This window comes from Pseudophryne corroboree, chromosome 7, assembly GCF_028390025.1.
Source record: "Pseudophryne corroboree isolate aPseCor3 chromosome 7, aPseCor3.hap2, whole genome shotgun sequence".
Classification (NCBI taxonomy): Eukaryota; Metazoa; Chordata; class Amphibia; order Anura; family Myobatrachidae; genus Pseudophryne; species Pseudophryne corroboree.
This window is the reverse complement of record NC_086450.1, coordinates 99,480,308-99,503,760: the sequence shown is the minus strand read 5'-3', so window position 1 is coordinate 99,503,760 and position 23,453 is coordinate 99,480,308. Positions and strand designations below refer to the sequence as shown.

Here is a 23,453-nt window from a genome sequence, read left to right as displayed (position 1 = left end):
TAACAGACTCTGTGTTATAAATACCTTCTTTTTATTATTTTAATCATTGTGAAAGGGGCCTCCCCGGACTGCACATCCCTGTTCAATACCATCAGTCACATGTGCCGATTTATGTTTTTGCTGGTGGGTGCTCAAGCCTGTTGAATGCCCCACCCCCACAATAAGCAGAAATTATGCTGCCATCCAGAATTTGTTTCTAAAAGAGCTTATACTTCGCTCTTAATACTAATACTAACTTTACTTTATACTTTTTAAATAGTGATATTAAAATTTACCTCATTATTGTTTATTATATTTGGCAGCGGCTGGTATTGGGCAAAAAAGAGGTATGGCCATGCTGTAAGGGGCGTGGCCTTGCAGGAAAAGACTATCTTATAGCCCAGTTTTGCAACCCACACGCCCAGAAATTGCCTACCACAGGAATAAAAAAAAATTCCTGATTTATGCCCCTTACATTATTTGTCATTTTTCATCCTTATGCCACACACAGAGCCCATTACACATTATGCCACACACGTAATACCCATTACACAATATTCTACACACCGTAACGCACATTATGCCACACACTGTAACGCCAATTACATATTATGTCACACAGAGTTATGGCCCTGACACCATTTTATGCCCCACACATAATAATGCCCCTTACAAATTCTGCCACACAGTAAGGCTTCTAAGTACTTTTAAATTATCTGCCTGTTTTCAGGGGTCTCATGCTCGTTGCCAGGGGTTTCAGTGCGTAAGACAGGGGTTTCAAGCGCGTTGTCAAGGGTTTCAGTGCGTGTTGCCAGAGGTCTTCTGAACATTGCCAGGGGTTTCATGTGTGCTGCCAGGGCTCTCCTGCGCGTTGCCAGAGGTTTCCTGCACGTTGCCAGGGTTTTCATGCGCGTTGTCAGGGATGAGGGCGGATGCGGGCTGTAACAGTGAAGTTTGGGAGAGCGGGTGCGGGTATCAGTAAGCATACCGCTAGCCCCTGCAGTGCATTGAGACGCGCTTGGGGCTGCGGAAGAGATTCAATCCATAGCAGTGTAAAAAAAACCTCTTAAAATGGCCTTCGCCGAGGAGACAGGCGCTAGAGGTCAAATGTGACCTCTAGGGTCTGTCTCCTCCTTGGCGATGGGCATTTTTTTTGGTGGTTTTTATACCTCTATGGATGGAAGCGCTTCCGCAGCCCCCAGAGCGTCTCAATCTTCTGCGGGGGCTAGCGGTATGCTTACTGATGCCCGCCCTCCCAAACTTTACTGGGGCAGCAGCCAGGACTCCCGTGGGTGCTCGGGACAGGGGCACTCACGGAATCGTCGAGTATGCCATAGGTGTCTGACTGGCTCCAAAGTTATTCTGCAGCTGAACAACGATCTGAAACATACAGCCAATGTAATTAAAAACTATATTCAGTGTAAAGAAGAACAAGGAGTCTTGGAAGTGATAATATGCCCCCCATAGAGCCCTGATCTGAACATCAACGAGATTGTATAGGATTACATGAAGAGACAGAGGATTTGAGCCAGGCTACATACACAGAAGATCTGTTGTTAGTTCTCCAAGAACAACCTCCCTGCCGAGTTCCTTCAAAAACTGTGTACCTAGAAGAAGTGTTCTTTTGAAAGCAAAGGGTGGTCACACCAAATACTGACTTGATTTAGATTTCTTTTCATTCACTTTGCATTTTGCTTATTGATAAAAAATAGGATTTCAATTACCTACCGGTAAATCCTTTTCTCGTAGTCCGTAGAGGATGCTGGGGTCCATATTAGTACCGTGGGTATAGACGGGTCCACCAGGAGCCATTGGCATTTTAAGAGTTTAATAGTGTGGGCTGGCTCTTCCCTCTATGCTCCTCCTACCAGACTCAGTCTAGAAACTGTGCCAGAGGAGACGACATGCTTCGAGAGAAGGAAATACACAGATATTGGCGAGATACATACCAGCTCACACAACAAGGCAAATCCAGTCTACACGCCGGATAAACTCAGCAACAGCTGAAACAGTACTGAAACAGAAAGAACACAGAATTTACCTAGAAACCAGGCAGTACTGAACTAAATAACCACTGCAGGAAAACGAAGCACTGGGCGGGCGCCCAGCATCCTCAATGGACTACGAGAAAAGGATTTACCGGTAGGTTATTAAAATCCTATTTTCTCTTACGTCCTAGAGGATGCTCGGGTCCATATTAGTACTATGGGGATGTACCAAAGCTCCCAGAACGGGAGGGAGAGCGCGGAGGCTCCTGCAAAACTGCTTGACCAAACTTGAGGTCATCAGAGGCCAAAGTATTGAACTTGTAAAACTTAGCAAACATGTTCGACCAAGTAGCTGCTTGGCAAAGCTGTATAGCTGAGACCCCCCGTGCAGCCACCCAGGAAGAGCCCACCTTACGAGTAGAGTGTGCCTTAACAGATTTTGGACACGGCAATCCTGCCGTAAAATATGCATGCTGGATGGTGAACCTGATCCAGCGTGAAATCGACTGCTCAGAAGCAGGACACCCAATTTTCTTGGGATCATAGAGGACAAACAGAGTCAGATTTTCTATGATGAGCCGTCCTCTTCATATAAATCTTCAAAGCCCTCACAACATCCAAAGCCTTTGAAGCAATTGAGGAATCAGTAGCCACTGGCACCACAATAGGTTGAAAAGCTGACACAATCTTAGGAAGGAACTGTGGACGAGTCCTGAGTTCCGCCCTATCTTCATGTAAGACCAGATAGGGATTTTTACAGGACAAAGCCCCCAATTCCGACACACGTTGAGCAGAAGCTAAGGCCATCAAAGTGACCGCCTTCCACGTGAGAAATTTGATTTCAGCCTCCTGGAGAGGCTCAAACCAATCCGATTGCAGTAACTGTAATACCACATCAAGATCCCAAGGTGCCGTTGACACCACAAAGGGAGGCTGGATGTGCAGAACCCCTTTCAAAAAGGTCTGAACCTCAGGGAGGACAGCCAATTGTCTTTGGAAGAAAATGGATAAAGCTGAGATCTGGACCTTGATGGAGCCCAATCTCAGGCCCATATCCACACCTGCTTGCAGGAAAAGGAGAAAACGTCCAAGTTGAAACTCCACCGCAGGAAATTTCTTGGATTCACACCAAGACACATTTTTTCCAAATTCGACGGTAATGTTTAGACGTTACCCCCTTCCTAGCCGGTATCAGGGTAGGAATAACCTCGCTCAGAATACCCTTCCGAGCTAAGATCTGGCGCTCAACCGCCATGCCGTCAAACATAGCCGTAGTAAGTCTTGATAACGGAATGGCCCCTGCAGTAGAAGATCCTCTCGAAGAGGTAGGGGCCTTGGATCTTCCAGCAGTAGATCCACCAGATCCGCGTACCAAGCCCTCCTTGGCAAGTCCGGGGCAATGAGGATTGCCAGAACCTTTGTTCTCTTTATAAGTTGTAGAACTTTTGGAATTAGAGGAAGTGGAGGTAACACATACACTGAGGTAAACACCCACGGTGCTACCAGTGCATCCACCGCCACTGCCTGTGGGTCTCTCGACCTGGAACAGTACCTCCGCAGCTTCTTGTTGAGGCAGGAGGCCATCATGTCTATGTGAGGAACCCCCCACCAACTGGTTACCTCCTCGAACACCTCCGGGTGGAGGCCCCACTCTCCTGGATGGAGATCGTGTCTGCTGAGGAAGTCCACTTCCCAGTTGTCTACTCCCGGAATTAAGATTTCTGACATCGCCATGCGTGCCTTTCTGCCCAGAGGAGGATTCTTGTCGCCTCTGACATTGCAGCCCTGCTCTTCGTTCCGCATTGTCGGTTTATGTAGGCCACTGTGGTCACACTGTCCGACTGCACCTGAACAGCCCGATCCTGCAGAAGGTGTGCTGAATGAAGAAGGCAGTTATATACGGCTCTCAGCTCCAGGATGTTTATCGGGAGAAGGGATTTTTGACTTGACCACCTTCCTTGGAAGGTTTCCCCCTGAGCGACTGCTCCCCAACCTCTTAAGACTTGCATCCGTGGTTAGAAGGATCCAGTCCTGACTCCGAACCTTCGGCCCTCCAGAAGGTGTGGCAGTTGTAGCCACCAGAAGAGCGAAATCCTGGCTTTTGGTGACAGACGTATCCTCTGGTGCATATGTAGGTGAGATCCCGACCACTGGTCCAAGAGATCCAGCTCAAAAGATCGAGCATGAAACCTTCCATACTGCAGAGCCTCGTAGGAGGCAACCATCTTCCCCAGAAGGCGGATGCACTGATGAACCGATACCCCGGCAGGCTTCAAGACATCCCGGACCATTGTTTGAATCACCAACGCTTTCTCCACCGGTAGAAACACCCACTGCACCTCCGTGTCGAGGATCATCTCCAGGAAAGACAGCCTCCTTGTCGGCTCAAGATGAGAGTTTGGAAAGTTCGGGATCCAACCGTGCTCCTTGAGCAGATGTGTCGTGAGAGCAATGGATCTTAACAACTTCTCTCTGGACGATGCCTTGATCAGCAGATCGTCCAGATACCGAATTATGTTCACCCCCTGCTTGCCGAGGAGAACCATCATCTCTGCCTTGGTGAAGACCCTCTGTGCCGTGGAGAGACCGAACGGCAGTGCCTGAAACTGATAATGATTGTCTAACAGTGCAAACCTGAGATAGGCCTGATGCGGCAACCAAATAGGAATGTGGAGGTACGCATCCTTGATGTCCAGGGACACCAGGAACTCCCCCTCCGTCAGTCCTGAGATAACTGCTCTCAGAGACTCCATCTTGAATTTTATGTCCCTGAGATAAGGGTTCAAAGATTTCAACTTCAGAATTGGCCTTACCGAACCATCCGGCTTCGGTACCACAAAAAGATTTGAATAGTAACCTTTGTTCAACTGATGAGGTGGAACTGGAACAATGACCTCGGACACTACCAATTTTTGGATAGCGTCCAGAAGAATCGCTCTGTCTGCAGGCAAAGCTGGCAAGCCTGATTTGAAGAAACGGTGAGGAGGGAGAGTTTGAAACTCCAGCCTGTACCCCCTGGACACTATATCCTGTATCCAAGGGTCCAGGCCAGACGACACCCAGACGTGGCTGAAATGCCGGAGTCTTGCTCCCACCTGACCTACCTCCAGGCTGTGCGATGCACTGTCATGCTGAGGACTTTGAGGCACCAGAAGCAGGCTTCTGGTCCTGGGAACCTGCGGGAGCAGGCTTTTTGGCTTTGGCACGACCACCTCTAAAGGTAGTCCGAGAAGGCTTGTTCTTTCTAGGCCTCGCAGGCCGAAAGGACTGTGACGTGCTGGGAGAAAAAGGCTTCTTCGTAGCTGGTGCAGCTGAGGGGAGAAAAGGAGACTTACCCGCGGTACCTGTATAGGGTAGGCTCTCCACACTTTTCCTGGATTCCGCGTCCGCAGACCATTGGCGCAGCCAGAGACCCCTGTGAGCAGAGACAGACATGGAAGAGATCCCCGCAGCCATGGAACCCAGATCCTTCATGGATTCTACCAGGAACCCTGCAGAATCCTGTATGTTACGTAAAAACAAATCAACGTCACCTTTATCCATCGTAGTCAAGTCCTCCTGCAGAGTGATTGACCACTTGGCTATAGCTTTAGAAATCCATACACAGGCAATAGTAGGCCGCAGTATAACCCCTGAAGCCGTGTATATGGATTTGAGCGTAGCATCCACTTTGCAATCTGCCGGGTCCTTCAACGCGGTAGATCTCGGGACTGGTAAGACCACCTGTTTTGACAGCCTGGAGACAGAGGGATCAACTATAGGCGGGGACTCCCATTTTTTTCTATCGTCTTCCAGGAAGGGAAAAGCAACCAGGACCCTTTTAGGGATCTGGAATTTTTTCTCTGGTTTTCCCAGGCCTTTTCAAATATAGCATTTAATTCCTTAGATGCCGGGAAGGTGAGAGGGGCTTTCTTACTGTCCGTGAAAAAGGCGGCCTCAACCTGCTCAGGAGGTGTGTCAGAAATATGTAACACATCCCGCATGGCCTCAATCATCAACTGCACCCCCTTAGCAAGTGATGCAATTCCCCTCAACAAATCCCCATCACCATCTGATGTGTCAGAATCGGTATCCGTGTCATCCTGCATAATTTGGGCAAGGGCACGTTTGTGAGAATGTACCACAGGGGGCCCCAAGGGTGCAGTATCAGACCATACTGCCAGAGGATTGCAATACCTGAGTTGCATGCTCAGTCCTTGAAACCCTTTCAGAAATCTGAGAAATAGCCCCCCTAAGAGAGGCTAACCACTCCGGTTCTCTAGCTGGGATCTGCGCAATCCTGATTACATGGGATGGGATCTTCCTGAGACGATAAATCCTCTGCAGCATATGAGACAGAGTCTCTAGACATGTTTGCTTGTACACCCCAAATACACACAGGGTACAGGTCAGACAGAGTCCCCCCCCCCCCCCCCCCCCCAGAATGGCAGAGAGACACAGAAATTGGAGACAACCCACACACAACGCTATATAGGTATATATAGGTATAGGAGACCCTTAACCAGCGCTGACTGCGTCCCTTAATAGGCGACACAGTCTTTACACAGCCTCCCCTCCCTTCTACAACCCCCTGGTACCGTACAGATAGCTGGAGGTGCTCTGGATGGACTGCTCTTCCACTGGCAGCGTGTCTGCAGGCAGGAAAATGGCGCTGAACGCTGCTGGGTCCGCTCTGAGGAGAGGCTCCGCCCCCTTAATGGCGCTGTCTTCCCGCTCTTCCAAGATTATACTGGCCTGAGGATTTAGTGCTGGCTGAGATCCGCAGACCCCAACAGGCTTTCTGGTCAGTGTAGGCACATAAGTACCGCTGAGCCCCCGGAGCGCAGTTAGTTAGTCTCCTAACCTGATGCCGCCATCTTCACACTGACCCCCCGCTTGCTAGGGGGGTCGGTGACTCACTCGCCACAAACTTCAGCTCTGCAAGGGGGTGGCGGCATGCTGCTGGGGTGAGCATTCCCCTGCGGCAGGGAGCCATCTATCCCCTCTGGAGCTCAGTGTCCAGTCAGCGGAGACAGTGGATCAGAACCCGCAGGGCGGACACTGCTCCCCCCCTCAGTCCCTCGATGCAGGGAGGCTGTTGCCAGCAGCCTCCTTGTAAAATAAAAAACCCTAAAATAAACTTTTACTAAGAAAGCTCTGTAGAGCTCCCCTAGCTGTGACCGGCTCCTTCCGGGCACATTTTCTAAACTGAGTCTGGTAGGAGAGGCATAGAGGGAGGAGCCAGCCCACACTGTTAAACTTTTAAAATGCCAATGGCTCCTGGTGGACCCGTCTATACCCATGGTACTAATATGGACCCCAGCATCCTCTAGGACGTAAGAGAAATAAACTATTAACACTTCTATTTTTGAATGCATTCTTACTTTGCAGCATTTTTCCACAAGTGTGTGTGTGTATGTACGTATATACACACATACACTGTACACACATGTGTAGATACTGTACATATTAAGTCACATGTGAAATATAGAGAGAAAGAATGTGCTAGCTTATAAATTACAAAATGATATACATCCATTTATTGATTAAAAATGCACATAATTTATGAACATTACCATCAGAGAAACATATGGGAAAGAAGTTCAAAACAGTTTTATTTATCAAATTTGAAAAATAGGGTCAGAATGGAGTGCTTAGGTACCCAACCAATTTCATAGCATGTGTGTTCTAACCCCAGCCTGAACCCCATTGCAGATGTTCATGAACTAAAAGTTTCTGACGTCTTACCACATGGAAAGCAGCTATATTCTATCCAGAGAGCTATCTTGATTGCTGATTGAAATATGAAGTTATTACTTAAAAGCAGATACTCCTAAAAAAACAACCTGAGGGGTAGCACTACACGGACATCCATGTCTAACTTGCGTTCTTTCCACAATGCAGAAAGACGGACGCAAAGAGATCATGGGCCAGGAGGACATGAATTTCTATAGCAAAAACTCTGCACATTCAGTTTGTTTTTGTTCTTTCATACAATGATTGACGCTTATAAGTAATATATTCAAGATTTGATGCCCTATAAAGACAGATTGAGTGCGGTTGAGTAGACTGAAAAACAGGAGGTTATGTGTTTCCCAAGCAAAATCTGTGTAGCGCAGTGGAAGCCAGAGTGTGTGCCTCAGGAGTCAACTGCTCCCTCTGTAGTGAAGGATGGAGGAGGGCCACCTTGCAGGGTAGGGGGAGGGTGGTTTTATCAGGCAACCCAGAGCTGGAGGCGACAGAGGTGATCTGGCATATGACTGGTCCAGTGGCGGCTCCAGGGGTGGGGTTGCAGTACAGTCCAAAATTCAAATAGGGGAGTCACACCAACTGCCAGCGAGTACCAGGCAGCATTTTGGGTGGCAATTGGTGTGACCCTCTATTTTAATTTTGGACTGCGCTTCAGCCCCACCTCTGGGGCCACCACTGGCCAGGTCCCTATACTAGCATTTAATAATATTGAGGTTCTGTTTCTAATGGCACAGGCTACAAAAGATACTGAAACTCAAGGTGACTTACGCTTAGTGTTCAACTGAATCTAGACTCCGCTGAAGTTTGTTCCTCAAGTTTCAGATAATCAGCTTTTTGTTGCGAGGTAAGGGAAAATCAGACAACATTTAGGCCGGCAATAATGTGGACATCAGAGAGAGGTACAGTAGGAGGTATTATCAGATTATAGAGCTTCGCTGGGTTCAGAGAGTTTGAACATATTTGAGGTCAGGGTCACAAGATGGCTCATTTGGTAAAAAAAGAAATATATATTTTAAACTTGCAGCAATGTAGGTCACAGGACGTCAAATGGTCGAACCAAATGATTACAAAGTGGAGATGTTGCCACAAAGCAGAGGGCATCCATGGACCCAACAGCACACAGCAGTACGTAGGCTGTGGATATCTGTGGTGAGCCTGTGACGAATAGTAAGCCACTGTTTTGGGGGCAGTGGACTTGATGCTAGGTGCACAAGTCCCCTTATATTCTCTTGCCCTTGAGGAATTAAATCATGAATGGAAACCAGGGGAGACCAAATATCCAAATTACAGCTCAGTATTTAAGGGGACATGGCTGATCCATTCAGGTAGCTATATGTGAACACATACTGCAGGTAGAGCTCAGTGGGGGAGCCCAACACCTATGTGGTCCGGGGCCCATAACTAGCAGCTGCTGTACAAAAATGTATAATCCTAACACAGATAATAGCTTACATTTTATGAAACCCTGGAGGAACCGTGGCTGTACAACAGTATGACTGCTAGGCAGGGTATAAACTGTAAATCCTGTAGACATGACATCAGATGAGTCAGGACATATTAAGAAGTAGCCTTTTATCTGCCGCAGACATTGCTAGAATTCCTGGGTTTCTTTTGTTTCAACCACAATGCTAGTTTTGTAATTTGCTGCCTCTTCCGTGGTAGACAGTAGTCTCTTTAGAATGTAACAAAACATTTTTTTGCCATTGTTGAAATAATATTTAAACACCATAAATAAACAAATAAATAAATAAAAAAGTTGATCATTATCCTCTCACAGCTGTACTGCAGATGTAGATTAACAGGCGTAAAATAAATCACTCATACTGTACATTCAGAACCACACACAATACGTTCCAGTCATTCAAAAGCCACCTAAAACCTACAGGAACAATTATTTTCATACAAACACAGACCTAAAAGAACGTAATGCCTACATGTCTCCTAACATTTAATGGTCAGCCTGGAGGCACAGGGGTGTTGGAATGTGAATACTCTCATCGTGTTTTTTCTCTGGGTACTCCAGATTCAATCCAAAAACACAGATAGGAATATATAATGTAAGATCCAATGTGGCAGGGATTGATGTGAATGACGAATAATCTCTGTACAGGGCTGCATGATATGCTGATGCTATAGAAACAGAACCATGGTAAGAATAGTAATAATGGGTTGATCCAATATTCCGCCTAACATTTTTTTTTTTTTAGGAACCAGAGACATTATATACTTATGAATCATTATCTATATAGCACATACATATTCCGCAGCGCATTACAGAGAATATTTGGTCATTCGCACCAATCAGATCCTGTTATTTTTTAAACACAGCCTGTAAAATGACAAAACTGACTGGTTGGTACTTTATCTCTCTTCACTTTATCTCCATCCAAACTTTGATATACCTCCCCCTATTCCCTACAACATAGTTATCATCACCATCATATCATTAGTTACCTATATGGGAAGCAGTCAGTATCCCGGCTGTTGGGAACCCGGCAGTAAAAATACAGACGTGGGGCTTTTAGTTTTAGGCACCTCCGGGGGGTGGTTATGGTTAGGCACAAAAGGGGGAGGTTAGGGTTAGGCTGCGCATAGGGAGGGTTAGGGCTAGGGGAGAGGGGAGAGGGTAGAACACCCTTAACTCACCTGTCGGCCTTTTAAACTCCAACCTCTATATTTTGCATACCGGAATACCATACGATGGGATCTCATACTGATCCCACCTATATAGTACACCCATGTTCCTCAATGCTTTAGAGGGAGTATTTGGCTCTCCCTACCAACATGTACACGCACAAAATTACACACTAGGGTGAATTTTTTGGTCAGGAGCCAAATTTAGCTACCAGTATATATTTGTGGACTGTGGGAGGAAACTAGTACCTGTAGGAAACCCATGCAAGCATGGGGAGAATATACAAACTCCACACAGTATGGACTGTGGTAGGAACCAAACCCATGATCTCAGTGCTGTGAGGCAGTAGGATATTCTATACAACAGAAGTACACAATATGTAAGTTAGATACACAAGTAGAGTAGAAATTGTGTCCCAAAACAATGGTGCACTGAAACCTGGGGTCCCAAAACAGTATTGTACAGATATTTGTGAAAATCGAGGAGTTGGTTTTGTGCCTAGTTTTATTGCTGTTACTAATGGAGTCCATGTGACCTGGAATCATAGATGAAAGCAGTGGTTCCCAAACTGTATGCCACAGGCCCTGGCAAGGGTGCCACGGGTTGGTGATCCAGGACCAAATCAAATTGTTCATGGTCAATGTGATAGAAAGTTTGGGTCTAGGGGTGCCATGAAAACCAAATGCTGAGACTATAGGACCCCCTTATTCAAGAAAGTTTGGTAACCAAAGCTTTTTCAAGCATCAAATCTTCGATGTATTGCCTAGTACACGCACTCCTAAAGCATTCCTTCTGTGCTACAATCAGGCAACTGTGTTTATCTTCTGTGATACACAACACAAATCTACTCTAAAGATACATGTGTCCAGTGCAAATAGGGCAGGATCATAATTGGCAGATGGGAATAAAGTATAAATTCAAGGTAAAAAGCACAAATGCAATGCATTTAGAAAAAAAAACATTACAGGAGGGCCCATTAAAGAAAATACATTTTTCAATTATCAGTTATACACCCATACAGTCCACTTATTACATGAAGCAGGCCCCTCATTCAGAGAATAGACTCACATGTAGGTGGTTGTTATTGTTATTCAGGGAAAATACATAGCCTACGTTCTAACCTGGCCTCTAAACTATTGTTATACCAATTGTAAAGTCAATCGATTCAAACCTTTGGCTGTAATTGGGCAACAAACATACAAGTGTTCATGTTTACGTATTTGTCAAGGCACAGATATAGCATGGAAGTGCCATATGAAACAATACATCCATAAAGGAGCTGATGTTTATTGCAACTGCAAACAACAACAAAAGCTGAACAACTAGTAATAAATAAACATTTCCAGAAGTACTATATAGATAATGTAGGACATACAGCAATTCACTGGAGTTAGTAAAGCAAATAAACACCTGTATTCTATTACTCAGTGTAAACATCGGGTGTACAATCTCATGAAAATACAAGAGAACAATGCCCCATTTCCCAGCAAAACACAGTATTGTTGGGCTTCTCTGTGTGATAATATCCCATTAGCTTACATTAATTATGTATACCAGGTGATGCTTGGCAAAAATATCCACAGTATAGATTATGGAGGTCATTCTGAGTTGATCGCTCGCTGCTGTTTTTCGCAGCATAGCGATCAGGCTAAAAATCGGCGGTTCTGCGCATGCGTATGGGCCGCAGGGCGCACGCGCCAAGTAATTTCACACAAAACTATGCAATTTTACACAGGGGCGAGCAACGCTTTTCAGTCGCTCTGCTGATCGGTGAGTGATTGACAGGAAGTGGGTGTTTCTGGGCGGAAACAGACTGTTTTCCGGGAGTGTGCTAAAAATCGCAGGCGTGTCAGGCTAAAACGCAGGAGTGGCTGGAGAGACGGGGGAGTGGCTGGCCGAACGCAGGGCGTTTGTGACGTCAAACCAGGAACTAAACAGTCTGCAGTGATCGCATTCTAGGAGTAGGTCTGGAGCTTCTCAGAAACTAGAGGAAAAGATTTTCGAGCAATTCTGCTAATCTTTCGTTCGCACTTCTGCTAAGCTAAGATACACTCCCAGAGGGCGGCGGCTAAAAGCAGCTAGCGAGCGATCAACTCGGAATGAGGGCCTATGTGTAGGAGGACTGTCTGACTCTCACTCCCCTGTGATTTAAACCTTAATAATTGATGGACAGGGCGTGAGTAAGAGGTTATGGTTTGTCATTTTGGGAGGAAAAGCATTTCCTCCTAAAATGACAATTTTAAAGTACAGCAAGGATTTTATAATGCTCATCTGTGGGGCTTATAAATATTTTATTGGCATTAAAAGAAATGAAATACAAAATACAATCTTGTCTAATATAACAATGATGGTGGGAATATGAACAGGTAGCACTTGGCAGTTTCGGTGTGTTTTGCCAAAGATAAAGAGCATCATTGCTCCCTCACCGGAGTCTGCTCTCTGTATACGCCAGTGGTTTTTACTAAGCCTTATCTGCACATCTCTGATCAAAACTTACAGACTTTTCAGCAGTATATACTGCTGCACCTTGCATAATGCCCACATGAACCCTTTGGCTAATACATTGGGGGGTATTCAAATACTTTTTGCTCGTTTTTAGGTCGAATTTACATCCGACCCATTCGATGCCCGTGCGGTTTTTTCGACTGGTCAAAAAACCCGGCACGGGTGAAAACCACAAGGATTAGTGAATTTGTCACCAATCCACGTGTTTTGGCGAATTCGCGGGTGATTTTGGCCATTTCTGGGTCCATTTTCACCCATGCCGATTCGTCAAACCCCCCCCCCCCCCCCCAAAAAAAAAAAAAAACAGAAAAGGCATGGACGAAAAGGGACTCAAAAATGGGCGAAAAAACGCCCGCAATTGAATACACATCAAATTAGTGCTGTTTGTTCTGCTAGCCGAAAAAAACGGCACTAAATAAATACCCCCCATTGTGTGTAAATCTGCCTCTGGTACTAGCCACTGCCTCTCCAGCCATTCACCTCATCGCACGTCCCTGGTAGTCTATTTACTAAGCCTTGGATGGAGATAAAATGGATGGAAATAAAGTACCAGCCAATCAGCTTTTAACTGCCATGTCTCATTCTGGGTTTGAAAAATGAGTTAGGAGCTGATTGGCTGGTACTTTATCTTCATTCACTTAAATTCCATCCAAGGCTTAGCAAATAGACCCCAAATACTATTCCGGTTTCCCAGAGAAGTCTTGCTGCTGAAAATATGTAATCTGGAGTCCTTACACTTTGGACCCTGGGAACAACAGATTCATCTGCTGCAATGCATCTTATATACAAAATGTTTGTTTATCGAACAAACTTAATTTTCTAGGGCTGTGCTAATGTTCTGGCTTAACAAATCTGCTCTCTCTACAATGAGATTAGACAAGTGATTTCAAGAATGGAGCGGTGTAAACCAACAGGCTGCTAACACGGTCACTTCTCGGATGGCCAACAGTTTTTGGACTAGTTTAATCTCCAGTTTACCGCACACTCATAGGGGTAAATTTACTAAGATGGGAGTTCTATTTAAGATGGGATGTTGCCCATAGCAACCAATCAGATTCTACTTCTCATTTATCTAGACCCTTCTAGAAGAGAATACCTGGAATCTGATTGGTTGCTATGGCAACTTCCCATCTTAAATAGAACTCCCATCTTAGTAAATTTACCCCATAGTGTCTGAATGAAGCCATAGAAAGGAGGACATGCTCTGTCATATGATTTTGTTTGTATTTAACACTACTTGTTTGCACATATACCAAGAATGTCATGGTATAAAATGAAACTGCTATTAAACATTCATGTAAAATATGAATCCCTTTTAGGTTTAATTTCTCTGTATCAGTCTGGGAAATATTAGGAGAAGCTACTTAAGTGTATAAAGCATTGTGATTAATTCTACGCAGAAATAAGGAGAAAGCAACTCAGTGGCCTGCAGCATATAGGGACAGTTTGCTTTTAACAGCAACAATGCAGGGAGTTGCTCATCCACTGGTTCCATAAAACCTGGATTCCACAGTGAAGGAGTGGAATCGATTTGACATTATTTAATGCTGAACAATGATTCACCCCCCAAATCTCCTTTTAGAGAATATAAATAACAAACCACTGGAGTACGAAGGACAAAACCGGAGAAGGGATGAACCTTTTCTCTTACCAAAAGGAAACCAGCCAATAGATAATAAAACTGCCTTGATTTTATCCCCATGTCAGTAATTTAAAAGGCTTCTATGTTGCAGAAAGGTAGTTATTAGTTGCAAGGGGAGTTGAAGAGAATACAAAAGACAGCGATCCTCCCTCTATGGTCTATGAATCGCTGTAAGAGAACACCCACTGAATATGATGAAGGAGACAAGTCACAAGGTGCGATAACGCCCCTTCCCATCTTCTGTATGACAACAGACCCCTTCGGCGCCAGAAAAATGTTTTATTACAGTATTTTATAATTTAAAAATAAATAAAAAAAATGACAAATAAAAATAAAATGTGAATCATGATTTTTTAAACTCTGAATTAAACAAAATAAAAAAATGCAATACTTCTGCAAGACATTCTAATCCATTGTGTAATAATTAGTACAAAACTTTCTTTGTTAACACAGGTCAGAAACTAGGATTATAAGCGATTACATTATTATGACCACCTCCTACATTTGACGTCTGCAGCGGGTAGCCCATGAAGTACGTCACGTGTTGTGCGCTGGCTTGGTGGGTATATAAGGTGTGCGATAGGCCATCTGCCCACATATCACTCAGTGTCATGGGTAAAAGGTGGTGAAGGTGTATCGTGACTGGACAAAAGGGAACATTGCAAATAACCGACTTAGAAACTGCGGAGCACCACGTGCCATTGATGTGAGAGGTGAACGTCGGATACGAAGGTGCATGATGGGCAACAAAAACGCTACAGTGGAGCAGCTCATGGTCAAAATGTACCTGTGCCAACCTACCAGCACCTTATTAAGTCACTAATAGCCAGTCTAGCTGCTGTCAGTGTTGAACATGACAGTTAGTCTGGCTAATAGCTGGTGGTCATAATAATGTGACTCGGCCGTGTATTTCCTGAACATGAGTTAAGGCCAGTGACCCACTGGTATTAGGAAACACCAGCAGCATTGCAAGTCAAACATGATTGCTTAGACAGAGCTTATACCTGCAGTTGGGGAGTGGGTGAAATATGAGTAAATAGAGCATCCAAAATACACTGCTGTACCACTGCCGACCACAGGTGCAAGCGGGAGGGTGGATGGGGCAGTGGCGGAGTCACCTTGTGTTTGAGGTGGTATAAAATCTATGGGAAGGGTCTGGCATTCCCAGATCACCCAAAGGACCCTTCACAATTCCAAATCCAGACACCTGTAGTACTCCCCAAGCTCTAGAGAGGCGCCATCTCTGTTGTATGCAGAGCAGAGTGCCCGAGTGACTACATTGGCCAAAGATGGGGAGGGTGACCTGGTCCATTCTTTGAAAAAAGTATGTGCATATTCCACACAATGGTATTAAAATAATAATAAATTAGGGTCTTGTATCTGCAATTGGGAAGGGTGTGGGAGTTAGTTGGGGATGGGAGAAAACCAGAACGATGACGATGCTCTCTGCAGTTTATCCACTGTTTATAGAAAAATACTCTAAATCAAATTGGAAAGTTTGCAAAATGGGGTTAATGTGCCTTTAATAATAGAACCACCCTCATGTGAAATATAATTTCCCTTTAAGAACACATAAAATTTGCAAAATGTCTATTTAAATTCTCAGCATATTTATAACAGCAGATATTCTACAGCATTCAAGCTTACGAAACAAAATAAGACTTTCTATTCATTACCGCTACTACCATTCAGACTTATTCACATCTGAAGGTGTTCTGTATGGTACATACAGCTATGCAGCTTTTCAAGTACTCCCACGCCATCCATTAATATTACAATGTGGAACACAGCCACTGTAGTCTAAGTTCTTTTGTCATCATCATAACAGCCAGAGACGCAGGGCGGAACGACGAATGTTTAGTTTTGAAAATGCACTTTAAAAGATAGCCAGCAAAAACATTATTCCTAAAAACATTCAGTATTTTATGGTTCAACATTATTTGCAATAGCAAAATTAAAAAAATTACTTGTAAAGAACATTGACCTTGTAAAAGGTCAAGATTGCTGAAGAATCACTTCAACATACCTCTCACAATCCCCTTCCATGTAGGCACTGCACATAAGGAACCACCGAGTTTTGGTTTTCTTGGCTGTCAAAGTGCAGCCGTGGCCAAAAGTTTTCACAAGGTTTTCACAAAGTTTGCTGCTTTAGTGTTTTTAGACCTTTTTGTCAGATGTTACTAAGGTATACTGAAGTAAAAATACAAGCACTTCATAAGTGTCAAAGGCTTTTATTGACAATTACATTAAGTTTATGCAAAGATTTAATATATGCAGTGTTGACCCTTCTTTTTCAAGACCTCTGCAATCTGCCCTGGCATGCTGTCAATCAACTTCTGGGCTACATACTGACTGATGGCTGCCCATTCTTGCCTGATCAATGCTTGACCTTTGTCAGAATTTGTGGGTTTTTGTCTGCCCCCCCCGCCTCTTGAGGACTGACCACAAGTTCTCAATGGGATTAAGGTGTGGGGAGTTTCCTGGCCATGGACCCAAAATGTTGATGTTTTGTTCCCCGAGCCATTGCCTTTATGGCAAGGTGCTCCATCATGCTGGTAAAGGCATTGTTAGTCACCAGACTGTTTTTGGATAGTTAAGAGACGTTGGCCTTGGAGGATGTTTTGGTACCATTCTTTATTCATGGCTGTGTTCTTAGGCAAAATTGTGAGTGAGCCCACTCCCTTGGCTGAGAAGCAACCCCACACATGAATGGTCTCAGGATGCTTTACTATTGGCATAACACAGTACTGATGGCAGCGCTCACCTTTCAAGGGCATCAAAGAAACCACTTCTGTCCAGGAAAAACATCAGGGACAGACTGATATTCTGCAAAAGGTAAAGGGATTTGGACTGCTGAGGACTGGGGTAAATTTTCCTCAGCCAATTGTTTGGTGCATCTGGAAAAACGCATCCGGAGAAGGAAAGGTGAGCGCTACCATCATAAAAAAGAAGGGTCAACACTGTAAATATTAAATATTTGCATACACTTAATGTATTTGTCAATAAAAGCCTTTGACACTTATGAAATGCGTGTAATTTTACTTCAGTATACTATAGTAACATCTGACAGAAAAGTGTAAAAACGCTGAAGCAGCAAACTTTGTGAAAACCAATACCTGTGTTGTTCTCAAAACTTTTGGCCGATGCTGTAGCTTTGCTAATTCTGGAAGTAATAGTTTGCTTTACTTCAATGCAACAGAGGTTATCAAGGTCTGTGAGAAAGCGTGTGCTATTTGCTATGTTGCATGCTGTCCTGTCTGCAGCTTCAGTGGGTGCTTCCGTGTGTTCTAACTTATCTGTCTATAACTTTATAAGCAGTTTTATGGCATAATAGCTTCACAGTTGTGCACACAGAGAGCTCATTATTATGTCACTCACTCTGAAAAGATTGCCTAGAAAAAACATGTGTCCCTCTGCAAAGTTACCCCCTTGCCCTGCTAAAATGGGCAAGTAGTTTAAAAGCTGATTCCCAGTTGTAAATGGCACTCGGATATCTAAACCTAGAGGTGGGAGGTCAATCCCACCAATATGAAACTGGAATAAGCTAACTCTGATTTGTAGAGAGCAATTGTGCAATGAGTATTGTCAGACCGCAACTGTAAATACTATATATGTCCTCAATGTCCAATGTTGGAATTAGTTCTTTAAACAGTTAACAAAAAATAAAATATATTACAATAACCATCAGTATAGGCAACTGCATCAACCTACCTCTGTAAAGTCCAAAAACGCCTTCATAGCGTATTACTTTTTTTGCACAGTCTAAACTGTTTTTATACATCAGCTCTTCAACAAATGAGGAACGCTGGTTCTGCATCCGCGTCTTCACAAGGTCTATAGGATAAACAGCTGTAGCTCCCACAGCTGCAAATAGAACACAAGGAAAAAGCCAATTCTACATTACTGTGTTAAGTAGTTACATTTTAACGTCATCCATAGTCTCTCTGTATGTATGTCTGTGTATATGTATGTAATATACAGTACATCATGCAGATGATACTCAACTCTACCTATCCTCCCCAGATTTGTCACCATCTGTACTGGGCCGTGTCACTGTATGCCTTTCTGCCATTTCATCTTGGATGACATCTCGCCACCTCAAACGTAATATTTCCAAAACAGAATGAATTATATTTCCACCGGCCAATAGTAGTTACCAACTTAATATCTCTATCGCTGTTGATAACTCAGCAATCATCCATACTCCACAAGCTCGCTGCCTAGGAGTCATTCTTGATTCTGAACTGTCCTTTGTTCCCCACATTCAATCTGTCTCAAAATCATGTTACATACATCTAAGAGACATATCCAAAATACGACCATATCTTACACAAGACACAGCAAAAACTCTAATCCATGCTCTCATTATCTCCCGCATTGATTATTGTAATAGTCTCCTGACTGGTCTTCCCAAACATAGGCTCTCACCACTACAATCCATTTTGAATGCAGCTGTGAGGCTAATCTTCCTCGCTAGACGTTCATCGTCTGCATATCCGCTCTGTCAGTCCCTCCATTCGTTACCGGTGTTCTACCGTATTAAATATAAAATACTTTTACTTGCATACAAGGCTATTAACCAAACTGCACCAACATACATCTCTTCACTCATCTCAAAATATCTCCCCACCCGACCTCTCCGCTCTGCACAAGAACTGTGTCTCTCATCCACAAGCCTTACTTGTTCACACTCAAAATTACAGGACTTTATCCTGGCTTCACTCACTCTGTTGAATGCCCTCCCACCCACAATAAGACTCACCTCTAGTCTCCAAACCTTTAAATGTTCCCTGAAAACTCACCTCTTCAGACAAGCCTATCAAATTCCAGACCCACCCACATAACCTTCAATGCTTCCCTATCTAATTACATCCTCTCTGTACAGTACACATAACATCACATATCTTGTCTTTCTTTACTCTCACACCCTCCTGACCCTTGGCCAACATTGCTGGGTGATCATATCATACAACCCATTAAGTACCTAGCAATCTGGTGGACCATTATGCAATAGGTAGCATCTATCCTTGTGTATCAATGCCCATTTCCCTATAGATTGTAAGCTTGCGAGCAGGGCCCTCCTACCTCTATGTCTGTCTGTTTTTACCCAGTTTTGTTCTATTACTGTTGTTCTAATTGTAAAGTGCAACGGAATATGCTGTGCTATATAAGAAACTGTTAATAAATAATGAATCATCCCATTTCTCCAACACAGGAAAAAAAGTTTCAAAGCACCATAGCATACTCTCATCAGAGTACTGTGTGTGTCATTCTTCAATGTCTGTGATGTGGTGTGATGATTTATTACACTGTTAACTTGCTACATACTGCTTAGTTCCTATATTGAATGGATAGATAGATAGATAGATAGATAGATAGATAGATAGATAGATAGACTTGATTTTTCTAATTTATTGATCACAATAGCAGTAAGACTTGTTTCCAGTCTTTGAGCAACAAAAGCAAGTAGCAGCTCAGCAATCACATTGTTGCAATGTAGAAGGCAGAAAATGTATGAGTAATTATATTATCAACACATAGCCAATGTGAGCTGTTAAGTGCGTACAAATGGGTAACAGTGACAGGTGATGACATCATACAAGCACACACCCGGTTAATCCGTCACATCCTGCAGCTCAGATCAAAGCTGTATGTATGGTAATCATTATCGGATCTTTACACTTAGCTGTTTCAGATCAAAGAGAGCATACCTTTAATGTTAGGGTTAGGGTGAGGTTTAGGGTGAGGCTGCAGGAAGGGAGGGTTAGGGGGTAGGTAGTAACATACTTACCTTGCCCCTGTTGGTGTTTCAAACATTGGGATGCCGGCCTTGGTATTGTGACCGCCGGCACAACGTCCATACTGAACCCCATTCTACTATTGGGTCAATTTCTAGTTAATGGAATTATTAATATCAACAAACTTATAATTTAGGTTTTATGATCTATAAAAGTGGGATGTGCTTTATTTATCTCAAGTATCTTAATGACTAGCAGGAGCCATACACAGTTTCTTATGGTGCCGCTGATTGAAATTAGTACTATTCCTCCTGCCCGAACTCTATTGCTTTTGACGCACAGCGCGTGGGGCTTCAGTGCTCTCCTCACCCCAAGTGATCCCCACTGATCCCTACTGGGAGATGCAGAGAAATGAAGACATGCTTTAGGTCATATGCTAGGTTGCAAAGTACAATGCATTTCCACAAATTAGCTTTTGCTTACAAGCCTTGTTGAGAACTTTTAGTGCACTTTAAAAAATAACAACAAAAAAAGTTATACATCTGTTTCCATAAACCCTTATTACTGTGCTGCAAATGTTAAGTAAAATATTTCTATAAATGTCACAAAATTTATACAATCGAAAATCTATGATAAATCTGCTGCAGAATAATTGTGGGATAAAGCAGAACTCTATTAGAAAGAGCAGAATTTATACAACAACATAACGTTTCCCATTATAAATAGAAAAACGTGGGGGAAAATATAAAAATAAAAAACTGACAAAGGGTATTTACTGTGTCCAAATGGTCAAAATGGCCAGGTAGATTCCCGGATGGAACATCAACATTATTTTCTGCCACCAGGACTGTTAACTGTTCGGCCACTTCTAAGCATTTTTCCCCAAGCCAGCCAATCACATTGTGGACAGCATGGGAAAGCGTTTGTGATTGGCTGTGCAGCTAATGTAACTTTGAGTCAATGATGGGTTTTGTTTTTCCTTTTTCAGATTAGGTTATAAAGAAATAAGAACTTATCACTGAGCTACAATGCAAATAAGAAAGAATATTTTATTGTATAATAATATGGTGAATAGGGGGCTACAGTGGGTGTTTTATTCAATTGAAGTTTATTTGCAAATATGTACGTATGCTTATTATTTTTTGAAATGGTCTTATGACCCCTATCCAGTGTACTGCAAGCACTGGTAGCTATTGAGTGGGATGGCATACTGGTACACGTAGTTCCACAGCTGTTAGAGGAGCAATGCTCTAGGAAACATCTGGGGACAGAGCCACAGCCTCCGCTCCGCAATCCCTATCACTTTTATATAATGTCTGATGAGAAGTCAGTTCCATTATACCAGAATGACTGTGCTTAGTGCTAATAGCAATAGGTAGCCACAAAAGCGGCCGTTATTGCGCTGCATGGAATAAGCCCAAAGGAGTTGCACTGGATTATTCAGCAATGACAAAATTATTAAAAAAAGTAAAAAATACTAACATACATTGCATTTAAAATGCAAAATGTTTCACTATTATACTTTTTGGCTATTTAATGTATATTATAGTGTATTTGCAGAATACAAGCAAACTGAATCCTCTGAAAATGTAATACCGTAAAACACAATTGATGTTCCCCCAAATAAACAGTCTCTCATAGTCCAGTTTCAATGTAGAAAACTTTTCCAAGATTGTGCAAATCCAAAAATTACCCCTCCCCCCCCCCCCCAAAAAAAAAAGGTATTTCTTCTCTACTCTGATTTCACCATCATTTTGGAAAATCTCAGTTTCTCTCTTCTTTTATTTTACCAAATGCCGCTGCACACATAATTAATGTGAGCGCAGAGTACTGTATCCGGAAGTAGTGTGTTATTATGGAATGCCGACACTCAAGACAGTCTGGAGCCAGAGGTGGCACTGCCGAAACGGCGGTGCCTTGTGATCACGGCCAAAAAATAGGCCCCCAGTTCCTGCTCTATTGAACAATGCAGAGCACCTTGGCTGATCTGTGCCGCTCTGCAGAGATAGTATTACGTTAACCCAAGCACACAGGCATATCACTCACCTCCAGCAATTGAACCTAAAGTGAATCTGTAAGCAGACTCAGCAGCCTGGAGCCAGATAGGTCTTCCCACGTCACTGTAGGATTGCTATAGACGGAAACATGGAAAAGTTAATGGGAACGAAAGAAATACAAAAAGTACAACATTTTCTGGTACATATAATCATGTAAATTGCAGGTTCCATTACCAGTACATTTGTGGCAGATAATATAGAATCATTCGCAACTAAAGCAGTTTGTGTGGGAAAAAAATATATATTTTCATGAAAACTAACTTTAAAACAGAAAAAAAAACTAATGAAAAGAATCAATGGAAAAATAACCTAGACTTAATAAACGAGGAAAGCTAAAGTACAATTTATTTGATAACGCTGCTCTGTTTTAAGCTAGTATGGCCTAAATCAGAACCTGTGTCCTTTCATGTTTTCTTATGCAAAATCCTAATTATTTTACGGGTAAAATATATACTGTAGCTGGTAAACACCAAGAAGCACAAAATGGAAGATCAATGCAGAAAATGAAATAACGTATAGATTTCCCTCTGTACAGTGCTGCCTAAAGCTGGCATACACCTAAATATTTATTGTCCAGTTTGGCTGGTTGGAACAAAAATCTGGTAATGTATGGGAGCAAATGACATTTGACCATTCTTTCCCAAACACTGCAAAAAAAGGGGGAGGCCGCACAGGAACTAATTGGACAAAATATAACTACCTCAGAATTAACGGACACTCTTGGGATATTGTTTCCCTTAATTGGTCAATTGTATACCTATAACCAGAATGGTATTATTGGTAACAACAAATTTTGACGGTCAGTGGTGCTCCCAAGGGTATAAAAGCACAAATCATAAAGGAGACTACAGAGAAGACAAGATAACCCTGGTAGGGAGCACTCTTATCTGAGGTAACAAAATAAATTTTTGTGTATTAATGAAACAATCTTAAAATTACAAATTTTATTAGATATGCCTTAAAAATTAAAGTCTACATGGTCCGTGTGAATTCACTAATAAGTATGTGATCATATGCGAAAATATATTGAAAAATATGGTCTTATCTAGATGACCTCAGTCAGAACAATTAGATATATTCAAGTCCGTCTACGTAATAATTATTTCGCATATGATATGTACTCTGGCGGCACACTATTTGCCGCCAGAGTACAATGGCATTCAAAGTACAATAACAATA

The 23,453-nt window shown here is 43.1% G+C and overlaps 1 protein-coding gene across 1 annotated transcript in view; it reads right to left on the bottom strand.

The window, feature by feature from the left end:
- SLC25A12 (solute carrier family 25 member 12) overlaps positions 1-23,453 on the bottom strand; it is a 273,342-nt gene that overhangs the window by 46,724 nt on the left and 203,165 nt on the right. Inside the window, exons 10-11 of the mRNA XM_063933471.1 lie at positions 22,264-22,348; positions 18,191-18,343 (exon numbers count right to left, since the gene is read on the bottom strand). Coding sequence (XP_063789541.1) covers positions 18,191-18,343; positions 22,264-22,348 — 238 coding nt within the window. The remainder of the gene's footprint in view (positions 1-18,190; positions 18,344-22,263; positions 22,349-23,453) is intronic.